This window comes from Meriones unguiculatus, chromosome X (genome assembly GCF_030254825.1).
Source record: "Meriones unguiculatus strain TT.TT164.6M chromosome X, Bangor_MerUng_6.1, whole genome shotgun sequence".
NCBI classification, from domain to species: domain Eukaryota; kingdom Metazoa; phylum Chordata; class Mammalia; order Rodentia; family Muridae; genus Meriones; species Meriones unguiculatus.
The window spans coordinates 71,288,917-71,311,529 of NC_083369.1; the positions used below are offsets into that span (position 1 = coordinate 71,288,917).

General features: G+C 37.4%; 1 protein-coding gene across 1 annotated transcript in view; it reads right to left on the reverse strand.

Annotated features, from left to right (window-relative positions):
• Nucleotides 1–22,613, reverse strand: part of Il13ra2 (interleukin 13 receptor subunit alpha 2) — a 50,588-nt gene that overhangs the window by 22,003 nt on the left and 5,972 nt on the right. The window contains exons 2-3 of the mRNA XM_060374546.1: nucleotides 2,042–2,156; nucleotides 437–588 (exon numbers count right to left, since the gene is read on the reverse strand). Coding sequence (XP_060230529.1) covers nucleotides 437–588; nucleotides 2,042–2,123 — 234 coding nt within the window. The 5' untranslated portion in view covers nucleotides 2,124–2,156. The remainder of the gene's footprint in view (nucleotides 1–436; nucleotides 589–2,041; nucleotides 2,157–22,613) is intronic.

The following is a 22,613-nucleotide window of genomic DNA, read 5'->3' on the forward strand; positions in this document are numbered from 1 at the left end:
ATTAAAATCTAAGATGATTATTTACAATAGTATTCCAGATAGGTTTCTGTCAGAGATCACCTCTGTATAAGGTATCATTCGAAATGGTCATTCAAGACAAACAAAAGAGGAAACACTTAGTAATGGAAAAGAATCTGTGATGGAAGCATGAGCTCTTAAAAACTGGGAGTTAAATCGATAATTTTCACAAACAATATTGTGTTGCATAGTCATTGATTTGTCATTCATATTCTATTTCTAATTTTTTTCTTATTCTTTCAATGGTGTTCTTTATATTGAACAAGATGAAAACAGAACATAGATATTCACATGACAGCTTTTCATAGAGTAATTAAAACTGTTAAGGCACACAAAGTAGTAAATACTGGAGTCAGGAGTTACTAGAAAACACCTAATGATCAGATTGCTCTGATGTTGCAAGCCATACTTCACTTACCTTCCAGCTGTCATTACCAACATTTCGGTATTTTAACTCATATTCTAGTGGGCATTCCTTAAAATTTTCTATTATCACAGGAGGTTTCCATTGCAAATAGAGATAACCCAGTAATCCAGGATCCAGTATTTCAAAATCCTGGGGAGGATTAACTGAAATGAAATTTTAAAATGTTTATATTTTCCCTGTAATTTATGACACAGATTGTTGAATGTAAATAATTTTCAAATGCCCATCACCTGATTACTGAATAAAAATTCTAGCACACATCTATACAGTGGTATATTATTTAACTAAAAAAAAAGAGAATAAAGGACTGAAAAGAGATTATAATTGGAAAAGCCTTGAAATATTATGCTAAGTAAAGAGAAGCACATATCTAATGATTTGATTTGTACCAAATTCCATAGGTGAAGACAGTAGATTAGTGGTGACCAGAAGCATGGGGCTTCTCCTTCTGAGACTGAAAATATTCTGGAATTTGATGGCAGTAGTGGTTTTATAACTTTGTGGATATGCTGAAATAATCTACAAATGCTATGTTAGAAAATGGAGACATTTCTGTCATATGAATAACTCTGTTGTAGTCCACAATTTTTCTGAGTAGCTGTCGTTTTAAAAGAAACCACGTGAGCACAATGTGATTTTTGCCTCTCTAAGAACTACGGCTGCACAGATATACAGTTGTCATAGAGTATTCGTGGTGGATGTATCCATCAGAATTTGTGTCATATGTTAAAAAAGATAGCTAAATAAATGTCTCTAGTAGCAAGAACCAGTTGATAATAATTTGCTGTCATGTTATGATCAGCATAGAACATTGTGATAGATGCAAAAAAAGAAAAGGAGAAAAAAATGTAATTTACTATGCCTCAACACCTTAAGAATTTGGAAAAAAGGCATGTCTTGAGAGTAGTCCATGAAATTAATTAAATATATAGCTCACTGAAGTTCAGAAATATCTATAGCGTTTAGCAAACAAAGCCTTTCCTATAAACGTTCTAAGTAAAAAGTCTAGTAGCAGTACAGTATTACCCTCTTGTTAGCTTTTGGTTAATTTTCTCTGATAAATGTTGTTCATTTCAATATTCAAACTTGACCAGGTACTCTTCTCCTGTGCCTATAAAGAAGCTCCCCATTGAGAAAGACTCGGCCACCTTGTTGTTTTCATCCTTAAGGTTAGAAATCTGTGTCAAATTCAATGTTCATTAGATGCTGAAAAACTCAGATCCTTTGTATACCTAGTTCAAACTTCCATTTTTCTGTTTTATCGAGTTGTCATAAAAAGTAAGAATATTAAGAAAAGAGAAGAATATAATTTTCAAATACTTGAGTTATTTCCTTAAAATAGTGCTATACAAGAGGTCTGGAAATTATTTTATGATTTAGCAGTTAATCCAAGAAAATTCAATTATTAATGCCCTTACCTATACATATGAGTAGCTATCAAGGACACATATTTTTGTAGCATGACAATATTCCTAATAATGTATCTACTAGTTTTACATTTTCATGATACAGACTGAAAACACTGTTTATATCCTTTAAGACTATTTCATTAAAATCAATTTAACTTTACCTTTCATTAAAATCATTTTTATTTACCTTTTATCTCCAAAGAATGACTGGTTATTGTACAAAGAAGAAAGAGACCCAGGCATCTGGCATCCACACCCATAAGAACCATTTCTCCAGTTTTCAGTGTGATGAAAACTCCACTCTAAGAAGAGAGACAGTAACAGTGAGGCTTTAGCGTACTTTAAATAATCATGTGGGTAAATGCAACTTTTGGAAGATCACTGTGTACTTTCTACTGAGACAGGAAAATTGTGCCTCTTGAGCCGTGGAAATGGAAATGAGCCTTGGAGCCAAGACAATTGCAACAAGGAGCTTCTGGTCCCCTATGTATCAAAACTAACCTAAAAAAATATAAGCATGCATCCATTCTTCCCCAACCACCAGTAATTATTGTGCTCAAGAATAGCTCATCTCCTCATCTTTGGGAGTATTATCAAATACACACATTTTCAGTGAGTCCAATGGTTGTGTCATATCCAAAGACATTTTACTGTGCCTATCCCCATATTCTAGCTCCTACATCTTTTCCATTGTGTTTCCTTAGCTTTGGAAAGAGCCTGTATATGTGTGTGTATAACAATTATTAATGAAAAAAGAGGCCATGAGCTGAATGAAAGAAAACAAGGAGAGGTGTAGGGGAGATTTTGCATGTAATAAAGAGAAGGGAGGGCAAGACAATCATTATAACCTTAAAATAAAAGAAGAAAATTAAATTATACTTTTAAAAACTAGTATGCTTAATTTTGTACATTTCTCTTTGACTCTGCATTCCTGACTATTAAAGCTTATGTATCTAAAGACTTGTGGACAACCTTTTTGTTCTTTTTCACAATTTAACTGAAAGGTGTAGCTCTTCTCTTATCATTCAATCTACAAACAACTCGCCTATAGCATCCTAATATTGGGAAGCTACAGCTGCTACCTATTGGAGACTTAGGATCAAATTATTTGATATAAATAGAAAGTTCAAAATCATCTGTTTCATTTCTATCTATAAGATACTGAAATTGGACTCCAGCTATTAGCTAGCATTTCCTTGATTAGTCCAAAACACCCAAGTATAGGAAATAGGATAAATTGTTCTTGGGGTCATTTATGGTTAAGTTCCCAAAAGAAGTTCCTGAATTACACTTTGTATCCAACTTAGAATTTTCCAAAACAACCAAAAACAGTTCTACCATTGGCTTCCTGATTGCAGGATTATCACTAGAACACCGAGACCGGTACTAGTGCACTGGTTCCAGAATTTTTTTTTACAAGGTATATGGAAACCGAAAGGCAAAATAAAGGACAAGTAATGAATGCACACATATGCAATTTGAAATCTCTGACCTACTGGACACATTCCAAAGAACTTTTCTGGGCAGAAATACATTTTGTTTATTTGTTTGTTTTTTATTGATTACAGTTTATTTGCTTTGTATCCCCCCTGTAGCTCCCTCCCAATTTCACCCTCTTTCCTCCTTATCCACCCATGTCTCTCCCCAAATCCACTGATAAGGGAGGTCCTCCTCTCCTTCCTTCTGATCCTAGTCTATCAAGTCTCATCAGGAGTAAGTGCATTTTTTAATGAGAAACTAAGTACCCAAGAGGAAGACCAGTTGTTCAAATTTGCACAATTTATTAGTGGCACAGGCAGGACTAAAATCTTGATCTTTGAACATTTTTTCAATAGATAGCCACTTCATTTTCTTGTCCTAAAAAGGCATACTGAACTTATAGTACCAAAAGCCTTCCCAATTTTCCACATCCTACTGTCCCTATCCAAGCCAGAAAACACACCATTTACCTCTATTATATTTCTAACCTAGAAGAAAAATTCTATAAATATTCATTAAGTATAAGGCATTTTGTTTATTTGTATTGTGTCACCTGATAACAGCCAAATAAATATTTTATCTTGTATGAGAATCAAGTATCAAGTCATAATATCTGTAATTATAATAATAGTTCCTACAGTGTATCCTGAGTACTATTTATTCTGATGGATTATTTCACACTTTTCTTAAAATTACTTTTGGCAGTGTATACAGTTTTGTGACATCTTAGACACCAGAGGCTGAGACACAGAGAAGTTAAACAACATGCCTCAGGTCACAGAGACTGTAAATGTTGAAGCAGGGATTTAAATCTAAATAATGTAGAGCAACTGCCTTGGAAGGCAATTATAACTAGGTATTTCCCATGTCTAAGACCAATGAGAAAGGCAAATTCTTGTTTCTACCCACTTGGTTTTATGTAACACTGTTGCTGATTCAGTTTCCCATGGCAATGTGTTTTGGAATGGCAAACTGACAGTGATTTTCTCTTTTCATCCTTCCTTCTCCACTTCTTGAAATAATACAAAACTCCACCATCATTTCTTCCTACTTCCAAACTCTCATTTAATCTCTGTGTTATCTTCATTAACACAGAAGCTGGCTACCTGCATTGACTCTTTACAATGACTCTTTTTTTTCTTTTTCTTTTTAGCATTTTTTTATTTTTTATTTTTATTAATTACAGTTTATTTACTTTGTATCCCACTTATAGCCCCTTTCCTCTTCCCCTCTCATTCCCACCCTTCCTCACTCTTCTCCACCCATACCCTTCCCACAGTCCACTGAAAGGGGAGGTCCTCCTCCCCTTCCATCTGATCCTAGTATATCAGGCCTCATCAGGAGTGGCTGACTGTCTTCCTCTGTGGCCTGGTTAGGCTGCACCCTCCCCCCTCCCCCCCGAGGAAGAGGTGATCAAAGAGCAAGCCAAACAGGTCATGTCAGAGACAGTCCCTGTTCCCCTTACTAGGGAACCTTCTTGGACGCTGAACAGTCATGGGCTACATCTGTGCAGGGGTTTTAGGATATCTCCATGAATGGACCTTGGTTGGGCTTTCAGTCTCAGAAAACATACCTCTATCCAGATTTTTTTTTCTATTGCTCTCCTTGTGGAGCTCCTGTCCCCTGCAGGTATTTCTATCTCCCCCTTCTTTCATAAGATTCCTTGCACTTGGCCCAAAGTTTGGCTATGAGTCTCAGCATATGCTTTGATATCCTGCAGGATAGAGTTTTCAGAGGCCCCCTGTATTAGGCTCCTGTCCTGTTCCCTGTTCTCTCCTTCTTCTGATGTCCATCCTCTTTGCCTTACTGAATGAGAATTGAGCATCTTACCTAGAGTCTTCCTTCTTGATTAGCTTTTTTAGGTGTACAGATTTTAGGCAGAATCTGGAAACAACCTAGATGTCCCTCAACTGAGGAATGGATACAGAAATTGTGGTACATTTACACAATAGAATACTACTTAGGGATTGAAAACAAGGAAATCATGAAATTTGTAGGCAAATGGTGGGAACTAGGAAAGATCATCCTGAGTGAGGTATCCCAGAAGCAGAAAGACACACATGGCATATACTCACTTATAAGTGGATATTAGACATATAATATAGGATAAACATACTCAAATCTGTACAATGAATCTTTTATTTGATTTTGTCTTGTATAGTCTCTTTAACCCCTTTTAAGTTTTATCTTGTGTTATGGTTAATAACAATCAAATTGAAAGGGAACAAAAATTTTGCAGTTTCTATTGTTATGAATCCAAGTGATGCCAGGAGTATTCAGGTAAGAAAAGCTGCTCAAATCAATGTAGCTTGTGGATCTACTGACATGGTAGAAAGACACTGACCTATGTTGTTGGTAGAATTTGCTCACAAACCACGTTTCTCTTTTCCACTAAAGGAAGCTAATATATGTTGGGATAAGTTGTTACCATTATTTCCCCAAATAATAATAACAATAATAATAATTATTATTTTAGATAATATTTATTATTTTAAAATAAAAATAAAATAAAAGCAGCCTCCAATTTACTTCACCATACACCAGCCTGGTGATACTCTTGTCTCTAGTGGTAGAGTACTAAGATTACAGAGCTAAACCTCCGTGCCCAACAATGTTTCTTTTCAGCATAGTTTTTATTGGTGCTTTGGTTTCAGGAGAGTCATTGCCATATAGTTAAACCACAAGTTTTCTCTCTTAAAGTTATTTTTAACTCATTTGTAGGCGTAACTTTCTCATTTTCAGGCAACTGAACACATTCATTGCCATGAATCCCCTGATTTAGAAGTACTGATGCTTTACATTCTCCCATCTCAACCTTAAGGGCTCTAAATGTATATCTTAGTCCTAAGTGATAGCTCTACTTACTTCATGTATTGTTGCTTTTGATAGCTGTGTTGTGCTTAAGTCTAACACTTTCCTAAATGACGTTAGAGTTTTCTCAGCAAAATAAAACCCAGAATTTTTGTTTGTGTACTCTGTGTCTAAATTCACCTTTGCTTACTCTATTCCTGTTTACTTGGTCACGCCATTTTTCAAAATTATCATTCCTCAGACTTTTCCTGAATTCTGTTTTGCACTCAGTGTTGAAAACTGACAAGGTACAATATATCTTCACCAGCCGAAGGGTGAATTGATACAATCATATTTCTAGTTGATGTGGCTGAGATCGCAAGCTGTTAGCTTCAGACATTACGGAAACCAAGTTACAGCTGGGCACATAGCCAGGAAAAATCAAGGATGGTATTTCAAAGTGTCCTTTCAGGTCCATGAACTGTGCTATTAAAGTTTGTGACTAGCAGATTAAAATGCCAAGGATATCTCTTATCTTTGAATCTGGTCTTTAAAGAGATAACTTTCTTGCCCTTTGCATCATTTTCTTCCTACGTATTACAGAATAGTCTTAGTACAGGGTTTCCTTTGATTGAGCAGATGTGTGTAACACCTCAAGCATGATAGAACAACTAGTTCGGTGATTCACAGAGCCACTATTGACTTCTGGCGATAAAGCTATGAACTATTCATGTGGCTCTAGACTCACTAGCCCCAGGTAGTCATAGAAAGTGAAAGCAAGATTTATTATTTTGACAGAACCTGTAACTTAAAAGTCAAATTAGAGGGCAACTTGGCAAAACAAGGAAATCATCATATTTGTAGGCAAGTGGAGGGAACTAGAAAAGATCAATCTGAGTGAGGTAACCTAGCAGAAAGACACACATGATATATACTCAGTTATAAGTGGATATTAGACATATAATATAGGATAAACATACTAAAATCTATTGTCCTAAAGAAGCCAAACAACAAGGAGAACCCTAGGGAAGTGGCTCAAACCTCATTCAGAAGGGTAAATAAGATAGATATCAGAAGTGGAAGACAAGGTACAGGACAGGAGCCTTCCACAGAGGACCTCTAAAAGTCTCTACCCACAAAGGTAGCAAAGGAGATACTGAGACTCATAGCCAAACTTTGGGCAGAGTGCTGAATACTTATGGAAGAAGAAGGAGATAGAAAGACCTGGAGGGGATAGGAAATCCACAAAGAAAGCAACAGAACAAAAAAATCTGGACCCAGGGGAGCCTGCAGAGACCAATACTCCAACCAAGGACCATGCATGGAGAGGACCTAGACCCCTGTTCAAAGGAAGCCCATTGGCTGCTCAGTCTCCAAGTAGGTGCCCCTAGTAAGGAGATCAGGGGCTATCACTGACATGAACTCAGTGGCCAGCTCTTTGATCACCTCCCACTGGGGGATGAAGCCTTGCCAAGCAACAGAGGAAGATGATGCAGCCAGCCCTGATGAGACCTGATAATTAGGGGGGATAGAAGGGAGGTCTTCTTCTATCAGGGGACTAGGGAAAGGGCATAGGGGGAGAAGAGGGAGGATGGGTGGGACTAGGAGGAAATGAGGGAGGGAGCTGCAGTGGGGATACAAAATAACCAAATTGTAATAAATAAATGTGTAAATAAAATTAAATTTAAAAATGTTTCAAACTTCCATCAATTTATCCTCCAATATTCAAGGATTCTAAAAAGAAATAGTATATACAGTGCCACCATTCATTTTCTATATAATTTTACTGTCTGAACCTTTCATAGGATTCTTGGGAAGAGCCTCAACTAATTGGCCTGTATAGTATTTTTCTTCTTTGAATGTAACATACATACTTATTCTATACATAAACCATATGAACCACAAACCTACTTTCAAGCATACAGCAACAACATTTGAAAGTGACAAAATGCATTATTACAACATTCCAGTACTCCAGTGTTCCTCTTTGAAGTTTTTCAAGAGGCTTTCTAAGCCCTTGAGGTTTTAAACAAGAGGCAATACATACTGAAGGAGTTTCTCTGGCTTACTGGCAATGCTGCTTTTTTTTTTTTTTAATCTATTTTTTTTAATTTAGGCTTTTTTAAATTTATTCATTTCATATCCCAATTGTAGCCTTCTCCCTCATCTCCTGCCAGTCCCATCCTTCCTCTCTCTTGTCCTCTTTTCCCTTCCCCTAGTCTACTGAAAGGGGAGTCTTCCTCCCCTGTCATCTGACCCTAGCTTATCAAGTCTGATCAGGGATTGCCTGGATCTTCTTCCTATGTGCCTGGCACAGAGGAAAGTGACCAAAGAGCAGGCATCCAAGATCATGATAGAGGTAGACCCTGCTCCTCTTATTCTGGAACACACGTGCTGGCACTCATTATAGCTTTATTTCTGTTTGGCATCCATGCTTTATTTATTATCACAATGTCCTGTAGTTCATTTCCTCTTGGTGAAACAATGTTCCTCCTTCTTTGTTATTTTTCCATTTATTTATTTATTTCAATTTGTTCAGTTTTTATCCCTGCTGTAGCCCCCTTCCCTCAACTCCTCCCAGTCCCACTCACTCTCCCTCTTCTTACCCTATGCCCATTTCCTAGTCCCCTGACAGGGGAAGACCTCTTCCCCTTCTTTTCCCTTCTATCTGACCTAAGCCTACAAGGTCTCATCAGGGCTGGCTGTATCATCTTCCTCTGTGGCCTGGCAATGCTGGACTCCCCAACCCCCTCCAGGGGGAGGTGATCAAAGAGCCAACCACTGAGTTCATGTCAGAGACAATCCCTGTACCCATAACTAGGAAACCCATTTGGAAACTGAGTCGTCTATGGGCTTCCTCTAAGCAGAGGGTCTAGGTCCTCTCCAAGCATGGTCCTTGGTTGGAGTATCAGTCTCTGCAGGGCGCCCTAGGCCCCGTTTTTTTTTTCTCTCTCTATTTGTCTCCTTGTGGAGTTCCTGTCCCTTCTAGGTCTTTCTATCTCCCCCTTCTTTCATAAGATTCCCTGCATTCTGCCCAAAGTTGGGCTATGAGACTCAGCCTCTGCTTCCATACCCTGCTGGATAGATTCTTTCACAGGCCCTCTGTGGTAGGCTCCTGCCCTGTTCCCTGCCTTCTCCCACTTCCAATATCTACATTGTTTGCCCTTCTGAATGAGGATTAAGCATCTTGCCCAGGGTCCTTCTTGTTGTTTGCCTTCTTCAGGACTATAGATTTTAGTATGTTTATCCTATATTACATGTCTAATATCCACTTATACATGAATATGTACCATATTTGTCATTCTGCTTCTGGATTATCTCACTCAGGATGATCTTTTCTAGTTTCTTCCATTTGCTTGCAAATTTCATGATTTCCTCATTTTTAATTGCTAAGTAGTATTCCTTAGCGTAAATGTACCACTATTTCTGTATCCATTCTTCAGTTGAGGGACATCTAGGATATTTCCGGATACTAGCTATTATAAATAAAGCTGCTATGAACATAGTTCAGCAAATGTCCTTGCTGTATTGTTTAGCATCTTTTGGATATACGCCCAGGAGTGATATAGCCGGTAGCACTATTCCTATATTTCTAAGAAAGCACCAGATTGATTTCCAAAGTGGTTGTACAAGTTTACGTTCCCACCAGGAATGGAGAAGGGTTAAGCTTTCTCCACAACCTTTCCAGATTGTGTCACCCCTTGAGTTTTTTATCTTAGCCATTCTGATGGGTGTAAGGTGGAATCTCAGGGTGGTTTTGATTTGCATTTCCCTGATGACTAAGGACATTGAGCATTTCTTTAAATATTTCTCTTCCTTTGATATTCCTTTATAGAAAATTCTCTCTTTAGCTCTGTACCCCATTTTTTTTTTAAATTGGATTACTTGGTTTGTTGGTATTTACCTTCTTATATTCTTTATATATTCTGCATATGAGCTCTCTGTCAGATATAGGATTGGTGAAGATCTGTTCCCAATTTGTAGGCTGTTGTTTTGCTCTGATGACAGTGTCCTTTGCGTTACAGAAGTTTTCTTTTTCCTGAGGTCCCATTTATTGATTGTTGATCTTAGAGCCTATGCTGTTGGTGTTTTTTCCAGGAAGTTGTCTCCTGTGCAAAAAGAGTTCAAGGCTCTTCTCCACTTTTTCTTCTAACAGGTTTAGTGTGTCTGGTTTTATATTGAGGTCTTTGGTCCACTTGGGCTTTAGTTTTGTGCAGGGTGATAAATATGGGTCTATTTGCATTTTTCTACATGTAGACATCCAGTTAGACTAGCACCATTTGCCTAAGATGCTATCTTTTTTCCACTGTATGGTTTTGGCTTCTTTGCCAAAAATCAAGTATCCGCAGGTGTGTGCGTTTATTTCTGGATATTCAATTCAATTTTATCGATCCATCTATCTGTTTAATCAGTGCTGGATAACGAAAGTCAAACTGAATTTGGAGGGGTGATTACTTGTTTTACGGCTGTTACCATCATCCAGAGATCATATGAGTCTAGTTGCAAAACTCCACCACAATTGGGTCTGTTTCCTTTTAGAAGAAGGGGTCTTGGAAGGTCATTGGATCCTTACCTAAGTATCTGGCCATATGTTCCAGCCACTTTTTTATGTGATATTGTTCTAATTCAGGGGATTTGAGGAGGAAAAATAGAGTTCATATCCTGGAGAGTAATACATAATTGGCGTTCTGCATATGTAGCTATAGGATGTGATCCTCTGTGCTGTTTGAAGACTTTCTAATGTGGCTGTTTTGAGGTTTAATAGTATTCCTGTCAGTAAACTCTCACCCATGTTCTGTAACTAAACTGGATAACCTTGGGTTCTAGAGAGCACATTTTGGTGGAATTTTACTTTGGTTTGTGGTTGGATCTTTTGGAGAAGGTTCACAATGCTTGCAGTTGAATTACACCTCCAGAGAGTATGCTTCATCTTCCTTTGACTGAGTACCCAATAGGTTGTTTACAATGGATGGTAGCTCCTCCCCCTCCAAGCCACTCCACACTTTGAATGAAAGTGGGACATTAATTCTTCAGGACCTCCTCATTTACTTAAAACTAACTATACATACACAATGAGGCAAATATGCAGAATTACTAACACATTCTTGCCTTATCTCTTTCTACTTTCATCCAAGCTTGTGTCCTTAATTATTGCCAGTGATCATTTTTCAGCTTGGGAAAACTTTCAGTTCACATTTTTTTTCCCAACCCATGAGCCAGATTTTTGCCTTATTTCTATCTTTATTCCATTCAGACCCATCTTACCTTCCCCTAAACTCAAGTGCTCCTTGTCTGTTTGATCATAACTTAAAAATATGGAGAACTGCTCTTTTCTAAAGAGGAAACAACAGGGAATGAATGAATCTGGGTGGAGAGGGAGCCTTTGAGGGAGGAGAAATTGTGGTTGGGATATATTTTATGAAGAAGAATCTATTCTCAATAAAAAAATTAAGAAATAGCTCTGTACTCCATTTTTTAATTGGCTTACTTGATTTGTTGCTGTTTAACTTCTTGAGTTCCTTATATATATTGGATATTATCCCTGTGTCAGATATAGGGTTGGTGAAGATTCTTTCCCAATCTGTAGGCAGTCGTTTTGTTCTGAAGACAGTGTCCTTTGCTTTAGAGAAGCTTTTCAGTTTCATGAGGTCCCATTTATTGATTGTTGCTCTTAGAGCCTGAGCTGTTGGTGTTCTGTTCAGAAAGTTGTCTCCTATGCCAATGAGTTCAAGGCTCTTCCCCACTTGTGGTTTTATATTGAGGTTTTTGATCCACTTGGACTTTAGTTTTGTGCAGGGTGATAAGTATGGATCTATTTACATTTTTCTACATGTAGACATCCTCAAAACATAAGGTGCAAAGCTTTAATGCAGGACACATGCCATCAACGTCTGGCCAAAACTTAAATGTGCACAGCACATACACCCATGCATTTATGTGAACACATACACTAAACACACCAAAAATTTGAAATTATCAAGATGAATTGTTCATATATCTTTCCAATTTGCAGTAAGAGCATCCCTTTATTGTTCTGCTCAGTCTTCCTTGTTATTATAAGGAAATATATTTCCAGTCTAATGTAACCATCTTAATATGTGCTCATATTTGTTGATGTTGCCCAGACTATTAAAATAGTTTCTTCCATTCTTTCTTGGTGCTGCTGATGGTTGAAGCTTAATAGCTTCTTAATATGTCTCTCAGAATTTGCTATGTGCCTCATACCATCTCCATGTTGTAAGAAGACTACGCATAGTTGGTTTGAAAAATGTGAATCTAGTTAAGTAACTTCCAAGCTAAGAATTATCCATAGTTCCCTTCTTATTTTAAGATTTAGTAATAAGGATCAGAATCCTTGGTTTAGTACTCAAGGTTGTAAACATTACAGCATATGGCTAGTTCTTCAGCTATTTCTTAGTAATTATTGTGTTTGTGTTCTACACTCAGACTACAAAAACTATGTGTTTTTTTTGTTTTGTTTTGTTTTGTTTTGTTCTGTTTTCCCAAAGATTCCTTGGCAGGTCGTCAGACTTTCAATGTAAGGCAAAGTTGCCAATGGGTTATTATAATATCTTGATACTTCTACACAGTATCATCCACCAAAGGATTTTTCTCAGTAAAATTTTTAAATTTTAGAAATACCAGACTTATCAAAGTAAGATATGGAGAAGAAAGCACATATTTCCTGTATCAGGAATGAACTCTTCTTGTGAAAATTATCTTAAAATACACAGATCACCAATACATTTTAAAAGTACATATGGATAAAGTCCTTCAATTTTCAAAGAATTACCTGAAGATTATGAATATTCAAAACATGATAGCAATTAATATTTATTTTTCCTGTTAAACAACGGTACTTTAATTTCCCATGCCACCATTCAACACGCCAGTCTACATTCCAACCACTGACTTACATCCAAAACAATTTCATCATCACCTATCACATAATAAAGTGTTTCATTTTTAATTTAATCTCCTTAAAATACTTTCATGTTCCATCTGTATCTCAACAGATTTCTTGTGAGGCCCATAATGCTAGCCTTCAGAGTCTTTTGTCTTAAAAACTACTATACCTTGCAGGTACATTTTCCAACTTTAGAAACATCAAGTTCAAACCATTCTCCCAATTGTAGCTGCTGCATATTTGACAAGTTCAAATATGTACATACCCTCCCAATGACTTATTACTGGTTTTTTGAATGATTTATAATGATAACTCTTCACTGGATGTGCTACTCTAAGAGTCTCACTGCAGTGACTTCCTTAATCTACAGAGCAGCATTGTGTGGTACATACTAATACAATCACATTTGACCAATAAAGTAACTTGAAGTACAAACATATTACATTAGTGTCTTGGAAATCTTAATTAAGCTCTATGCTGGTTTGCCTCTTACACGATAATATATAATGTACATATGATTGTATGTAACAGTAATGTTTAAAGAGGAAAAGTCTTTGAATTTGAGAGAGAACCGGGGACATGGGAACAGTATGAAGGGGAGAGAGGGAAGTATAAAACATATAAATTCAGAACCTACAAATGAAATTCTTTTTTTTTAAAAAAAGCACAATTTTAAGAAGGAACATGCAAAACTTTCAGCATAGCAATTGAAACTTTTCACTTACTGTGAAAATTAGGAACTTGTTTCGTCCCTAAGCCTTTGTCAATCATTAAGATAAATACTGGTTTACCATACTTTGTTATTAATTCATTAATAATGAAACTTAGATGAGGAAGTAGAGCCTTATGTATATTTTTGTGCTGGTGTTAATTGTTCTGGTGGTAAAATTGATGTTGCAAGCAAACCCTTGTACCCTCCATTTGGGTATCCAACTATGGAAACAATGATCTCCAGGGGATTGAAATTTCCCCAGAAATATCATGTTGGCAAAAAGGAAAAGGCTGAAGCCTAGGGCCAGGCACCGGAGGAACTTACCACCCTGAAAGATACTTTACATACTTCTGATTCCTTTCAGATGATCCTGCAGAAAACACTAAAGTCCAGTAAGGATGTGTTAATAATTGATAAGACAACACCTTGACCAGGACTGCTCAGTTTTACATACTTCTATTTAACTACATATGGAGAAACAAAAAACCCAGAATCTCCAAAACGATTCTGTACAACAACAGATCATCTGGAGGTATCTCCATTCCTGATCTCAAGCTGTACTACAGGGCAACAGTAATAAAAACTGCATGGTATTGGCATAGAAACAGAAAGGAGGATCAATGGAACTGCATAGAAGACCCAGAAATAAATCCACACACCTATGAATACTCAATATTCGACAAAGAAGCCAATTCCATTCAATGGAAAAAAGACAGCATCTTCAACAAATGGTGCTGGACCAACTGGATGTCTACATGCAGAAAAATGAAAATAGATCCATATTTATCACCCTGCACAAACCTAAAGTCAAAGTGGATCACGGACCTCAACATAAAACCAGATACCCTAAATCAATTGAAAAAAAAAAAGTGGGGAACAGCCTAGAACTCATTGGCACAGGAGACATACTTCTATTTAAAATTAAGCCTCTTGCCAGAATCCTAAAGATAGACTTCAAGAGGGGAAAGGGGCATAAGTTTCTGTTGCTCTTGCAAATGTAGTCACCATTGAAGAAATATTTTGCTGTTCACTTTTTTCTCTAATTGGCCTTTTGAGGCCTGGTGGCCAACCTAGCTTGTAGGGTTGCTAGGGACCAGGCTCGGAACTTTAGCCTGGTAAGACTTGCTCTTCTAGACTGAAATATGTATATCTCCTCTGTAATCAGTACTAAGTCATAGAAAAATGAAATTCTACATTATTTTTAAAAGTGCCCTTCATTTAGTAAAGTGAACAACTTTCTCAAATGCTAAGTATGTGCTCTTGGAAAGAAGGAGGAGCAGCTAGGAATACTGACTGCCTTTAAAGAGGATGAAGGCTTGATTCCCAGAACCTACATGGTACCTAGTAGTCTGTAACTCACAGTTATTGGGGATCAAACTCCCTGTTATGATCCCCATGGGCAAGGCATAAAGGCAAAACACCCATACACATGAAATCAAATACATCTAAAATTAAAACAAAGGTAAGTATGTGGACAAGAGGTTTATTATTATTATTATTATTATTATTATTGAATTCTCATTATCCCCTGCTTCAAGAAGATAATTGGAGTCACCATTCTTTACTTTGTAGCATACCCTGCCTTCCATTGCCAGAACCCAAATGGGCAATGCCAAAACCCAAGCACACAAGGAAAACACAATATTTGAATGCCAGTAAGGGTCTTAAGGGAAGATGGAAGAACATGGCATATTCTTAATTCAAAAATACTTTAGGGGTCTAGTAAGAGTAAAGGGTGACAGGAAAAAAAAAGAATCGCTGTGTATTAGATGGCAATGGGTTAGTAGAAGATTTAAAATCAGGTGCTTTTGCTTGAGTGTATTAGACCCTAGGCACAAGGGACACAATCACAATAATGATCCAATTTTCTAAGCAGAGTGGCAGGAGAAAATATAAAACAGACAATTCCAGCATGAAACAAAATGGTAAATTAGAGAGTATATCAAGAAAATAATGGAGGATTAATGATCAATGATCAAAAGACTTACCAGAATTTGAGGGTCATCTAAGGCTTCAAATATTTGTTTAACATAGCAGTCAGTCCAATTATTAAATAAAACTGTATATATTCTTTTTCTGGAAGAATGTTGACTATAAGAGAGTTTCATAAATGTTTTTATAATACATCATTTTCTTTTTTAATTTAACTTAATTTATGTATATATTTATTACAATTTATTCATTTTGTTTCCCCATTACAGCCTCTTCTTTTAACTCTTCTCATTCCTATCCACCTTCCCATTTCTCCCCCTGTCGCCTTTCACAATCCCCTGATAGGGGAGGACTTCCTCCCCTTCTATCTGACCTTAGTTATCAGGTCTCATCAAGGCTGGCCACATCATCTTCATCTGTGGCTTGGGAAAACTGCACCCTCCAGGGTGGTGATCAAAGAGCAAGCCACTAAGTTATGTCAGAGATAGCCCCTGATCTTACTTCGGGCACCCACATGGATATTGAGCAGCCTATGGGCTTCCTTTGAACAGAGAGTCTAGGTCCTGTCCATGCATGGTCCTTGGTTGGAGTATTGGTCTCTGCAGGTCCCCTATGCATAGGTATTTTGGCTCTGTTGTTCTCCTTGTGGAGTTCCTGTGCCCCCCCCCCCCACATCTTTCTATCTCCTTCTTCTTCTGTAAGATTCGGCACTCTGCCCAAAGTTTGGCTATGAGTCTCAATATCTCCTTCCATACCCTAGTGGGTAGAGTCTTTAGAGGTCTTCCGTGGAAGGCTCCTGTACTGTTCCTTGTCTTTTCCTACTTCAGATGTCTATCCTGTTTGCCCTTCTGAATGAGGATTGAGCATCTTACCCAGGGTCTTCTTTGTTGTTTAGCTTCTTTAGGACTATAGATTTTAGTATGTTTATCCTATATTAAATGGCTAATATCCACTTAAAAGTGAGTAGATACCATATGTGTCTTTCTGTTTCTGGGTTACCTCACTCAGAATGATCTCTTCTAGTTCCATTCATTTGTCTGCAAATTTCATGATTTCCTTGTTTTTAATAGTTTAGTAGTATTCCATTGTGTAAATGTACCACAAATTCTATATCTTTTCTTCCACTGAAGGACATCTAAGTTGTTTCTTGATTCTGGCTATTACAAATAAAGCTGTTATGAACATAGCTGAGCAAATGTCCTTATTGAATGGTGGGGTACCTTTTCGGTATATACCCAGGAGTTGGTATAGCTGGATCTTGAGGTAGCACGGAAAGCATTTTAAAGTGGAAGTTTCTTACATACCCACAGTTGTTTGTGCCCCAGATTCAAATAATGGCTAATTACAAAATATTATGATAAATTTCAGGAAAATAGTAAGCACTTAGAAGCCCAGAAAACAGGTAAGTACTCAATCTGATCTTGGGAGCTGTCGTCCAATGAGAGGCATTAAAGGAACTCAGGTGCAACCTGTCTCACAGATGAGATGGTAGTATTTGCCAATATTAGATGATGACAAATTAGGGGGAATGATGTGTCCTCAATGTGAACTGATATGCAAATGCAAAGAAGAGATAAAACTTCACACATTCAGGGATTTACGGTGGTAATTTGTTTGGCTGTGCTGTAAAATGTACATAGCCCTTTGTTTTGGGTCACATTCTAAGACTTGGATTTAATCCTAAGAATTAGAAATAAGTACTGAATGAAGTCTATGCCTGAAGGTTGTATGATGTTGTGGGATCGAAAACACTGGAAAAAGTTTGAACTTGAAAGATAAAAGGCTATTTTTTTTTTCTTTAAGACAGGACAAAAAGCACAAATGAAGATGAAAATGAACGGCTTTATAAAACAAAAGTTGGATGAGTGAATTAAAAAAATCAGGAACACCTGATAACTTTTATTTTCTATGTGAAATAGGAGGCAAGATAGCCTCATGAAAATGATGTGTATCAGTTGAAAAGGAGTTTTAAAGAAGAGAGAAAATAGCCAGGGATGTGGCTCCATATATGGCACTTTTATATAATATTATACACACTTTTATATAATATTATATACAAGTGCTATAATACAGAGCTTATACAAGAGCTATATTACAGAGCCATATCGCTGGCTAATACTATATACAAGTGCTATAATACATGTAAGACATGGAGACAAGGGGAGGGAGTAGAATAGGAAGAAAAGAGAATGAAATGGAGAAAACAAAGAAGGATGAAGGAATGGAAGGAAGGACTGAGGGAAAGAGGAAATGATAGAATTTGTTATAATCACCATAGAGGATGTAAATTAGCTGGAGAAAATCCAGATGGATCATAGATGATAGGTAGTTGAGCTCTGGTTAGTATCAGTTCATGGAATTTTCAGAAGCTATAGTAAGACTCCACTGTTTCATGATTTCAAAGCACAGACTATTGTTCCTGTCGAGGCTTATCATCATGAAAATCTTATATTAATTCATGAGATTATCTGATTAATATCTACTCCATACCTGTTAGCTCACCATTGTATAGGTTAACCTTTAGTTTTTCCCATCTCTAAAATATACAGAACATTAATCTCCTCCTCTATTGACACATGTTCCCCATCCTAAGGGTATTGTACTAAGTGACTGCACATGTTTCAGTCAAGAGGAAAGTGAAGCTCTGAGAGATCAATTGTCATGGACAAGTTCAAAAGCTAATACAGTAAGAATTCAATCCAGATCTGCATCAATCCAAAATCTAAACTCTGTCTTCTCTTCTACACTGCTTCCATAGGCAGGAGACAACTTGAGAGCTCATATGTGAACCGTCCTAAGTTTGTATGCTCTTCAAAGTTCCTGTCTTAGATTCCCTGCTTATAAGGAAACCAAAATGAATGAATGCTTTACATCCAAATAAATGACTTTAGAAATAAAATATTTTAGAAAGTTGCAATTACAATCCAATGATGATAATATTCACAAAAGACACATGTCCCCTCTTTCCCAAATAACAGTGTATAGCTATCTACAATCTGACTCTATGTGACACAGTACATTACCAATCTCTTACAGCATAGGTTTTAGTCACACTGACAAAAATGTAAAGTGTGGGCAGATCCAAGATGGCTGCCCAGCGTGAACTATATCTGAGCGACAAAGGATCTGAAACCCTGAAATTGGCGAATGGAGGGGCAGCTGAGGCCAGAACATTGACATTGAGGCTTTCCAGGTGAGAGGGAAAAACCAGTAAGCTGTGACCATTTGGATCCAGGTCTTCCACAGATGTCCCCAGGGACTGAGAGTGGTGAATATTCAAACCCCCTGCATTTCCCCTTCAAGGACTTCCCTCCTCAGCAGGCCTGGCCCACAGTCCCCACTGCTCCAAGTACAAACTTTCCTACTTGGAAACTGAGACAGCAGAGGCTGCCCTCCCCATTCTGCAACAGTGGGCAGCTGTACAGGAATCCCAGGTCTGAAGGCTCCTGTACAGGCTTCCCAGGACATCTCAGTGAGTTAATGTACTGGACCCCCAAATCTGTAGCTGTGACAGCAGTGTAGCAGCTGACCACAACAAGAACCTCCATGCTCCATGACTGAGACAACAGAAATGGCTACCACAAGTAAGGTTCTCCCTGCCAAACAGACACAGTGGATACCACTGAGCTGACTGACTTCCTACACTTTCATTTGCACCTATAGGCACAAATCTGAGAACAGAGGGACCCCTTTTGCTTTTGGATTAAACCTGCTAGCTAGTGAGTATACCTTCAAGTGAGTACATGCAGAGTCCAAGATCCAGGGTCACTTTGAACTAGCAGCTAAACATTGGATCCCTCCCAGCCATACACCCACTGTGGGCAACATAGGGATTCTTGGGACAGTGTTCTCAACATTGAAGCTCCTGTTCTGTGGATCTACCAGTAGAGTCCAGGCAAATAATTATTAGAGCCCAGACAGATCTGAATAGCAGGAGGACAATACTACAGGCCCGTAGGCTGAGGTATTCAGGGCACCTGCACATACACATTGTGACTTTGAATAGCACCAGAATCCTCACCAACTCCTGTGCTTAAGCCCCACATTCTAGGCATCTACACTTAATAACACCCTGTCCTTCAAGGCACACTTCAACACACAACTACGAACTTGCTCACCTACACTTGTGCACCTACACCAGGGACCTACCTCCCTTAGATACAGCTGAAACAACAATACATACTCTCAAACTGGTAGACTACTCTCACCTTCCCTGAAGAATACTCCAGACACCAGAGAAATATGGACCCAGTGTGATATACAGACTCCAGGAATAGCAAAGATTATCAATAAGCAGATGGCTAGAGGTAGGCATAAGAACACATCCAACAATAATCAGGACATCGTGGCTTCACTAGCAACCCCCAAAAATCAATGGATATTTTCATTCATTGGAAACACAGGAAAATGATTTTAAAGTGATACTTATCCAGTTATTAGAGGACCATAAAGAAGAAACAGACAAATCTCTCAAAGAGGCAAATACAGAAAAACAAATAAAGGCACCATTAGTGGCATACAGAGAGGAAATGAACAAAAAAAAAAAGATGCCATCATGGAAAGACAGGAATCTTCATTCAAATGGATGAAGGAAATGGTGAAAGGCATGAAAACAGAATTAGTAGAATGAATAAAGAAAACACAAACAAAGAAAGCCCTGGAGGTAGAGAACTTAGAGAAAAGATCAGGAACCACAAAGTTAAGCATCACCAATAGAATACAAGAGATGGAAGAGAGAATCTCAGGTGCTGAAGATTCACTTGCAGAAATTGAAACACTTCACAAAGAAAAAGCTAAAGCAGAAAGTTTCCAAACACAAAACATCTAAGAAATCAAGGATGCCATGAAAAGGCAAAATCTAAGAATGATAGGAATGGATGAAAAAGAAGATTCCATTCTCCAAGGTCCAGAAAATATTTTCAAGAAAATCATTGAAAACAAAATTCCCAACATAAAGGAAGAGAGATCCATATACATACAAAGAGGCATACAGAACACCAAATAGACTAGACCAGAAAAGAAATTCCTCACATCACATAATAGTCAAAACACAAAATCTATAGAACAACAACAATAAAATATTAAAAGCAGCAAGGGAAAAAGGCCAAGTAACACATAAAGGTAGACCTATCACAATCACACCAGTCTTCTCAACAGAAATTATGAAAACCAGAAAGGCCTAGGCAGATTTCATGCAGACTCTAAGGGACCACAGATCCCAGCCAAGACTAATATACCCAGAAAAGCTTTCAATCAACGTAGATAGAGAAAACGAAATATTCCATAACAACACTAAACTTAAACACTATCTACACAGTAACCCAGCCCTACAAGAGATACTAGAAAGAAAACTTCAATCAAATAAAAACAATTACACCCAAGAAAACACAGCACATAGATAAATTCATAACTAAATTAAAAGAAAACAAGCACTGAAACACACTAACACCACCAACTACACAATAAAAGGAACTAACATTCATTGGTCACTATTATCTATCAACATCAAAGGGCTCAACTCTCCAATAAATAGACACAGGCTAACAGAACGGTTGCAGAAACAGAATAGAATATTCTACTGCATACAGGAAACACATCTCTGAAACAAAGATAAACATTACTGCAGAGTAAAGGGGTGGAAAAACTTTTTAATGCAAATGGACCCAGAAAAAAACTGGGGTAGCTGTCCTAATATCTAGTAAAATAGACTTTCAACCAAAATAAATAAATAAAAAATTATGATGAGGGGCACTTTATTCTCATTAAAGAAAAAAATCCATCATGACGACATCATAATTCTGAATATCTATGCCCCAAATAGAAGAGCACCTACATTTGTAAAGGAAACATTATTAAAGCTCAAATCACATACTGTTCCCAACACCTTAATAGTGGGAGACTTCAATACTCCACTCTCACCAAGGGACAGATCATCTGGACAGAAGCTAAATAGGGAAATAATGACACTTGCAATGTTCTTAAATCAAATAGACCTAAAAGACGTCTACAGAAATTTTCACCTTAACTCAAAAGATAATACTTTCTTTTCAGTACCCCATGGAACCTTCTCAAAATTCACCATATAGTCAGGCAAAAAGCAAGCCTCAACAGATAAATGAAGATCAAAATAATCCCTTGTATCCTATCAGACCAACATGGCTTAAAACTAGACTTCAACAATAACAGAAATAACAAAAAAGCCTACATACACATGGAAACTAAACAACTCTCTATTCAATGACAGCTTGGTTAGGGAAGAAATGAAAAAGAAAGTAGAGGCTTCCTAAAATTCAATGAAAATGAAGGCACAACTTACCCAAACTTATGGGACACAATGAAAGCATTGCTAAGAGGAAAGCTCATAGCACTAAGTGCCTCCAGAAAGAAGTTGGAGACATCTCATACAAGCAACTTAACAGCACACATAATACCTTAGAACAAAAAAAGACACACCTAAGAAGAGTTGACAATTGGAAATAATCAAATTCAGAGCTAAAAATCAATGAATTAGAAACAAAGTAAACAATTTGAAGAATCAATAAGACCATGAGCTGGTTCTTTGAGACAATCAAGATAGACAAACCCTTAGCCAAACTAACTAAAAGACAGAGAGAAATTATCCAAATCAGCAAAATCAGAAATGAAAAGGGGAACATAAAAAAAGACAGTGAGGAAATCCAAGCAATCATTAGGTCTAACTACAAAAGCCTGTAAGCCACGAAATTGGAAAATCTAAATTAAATGGACGATTTTCTTGAAAGATTCCATTTACCAAAATTAAGGAAAGATTGAGTAAATAGAATGAATAGTCCTATCTCCACCAAGGAAATAGAAGCGGTCATCAAAAGTCTCCCTTCCAAAAAAGCCCAGGGCCAGATGGTTTCAACGCAGAATTCTACCAGACCTTCATAAAGAAGCTAACTCCAATTCTCTTCAAAC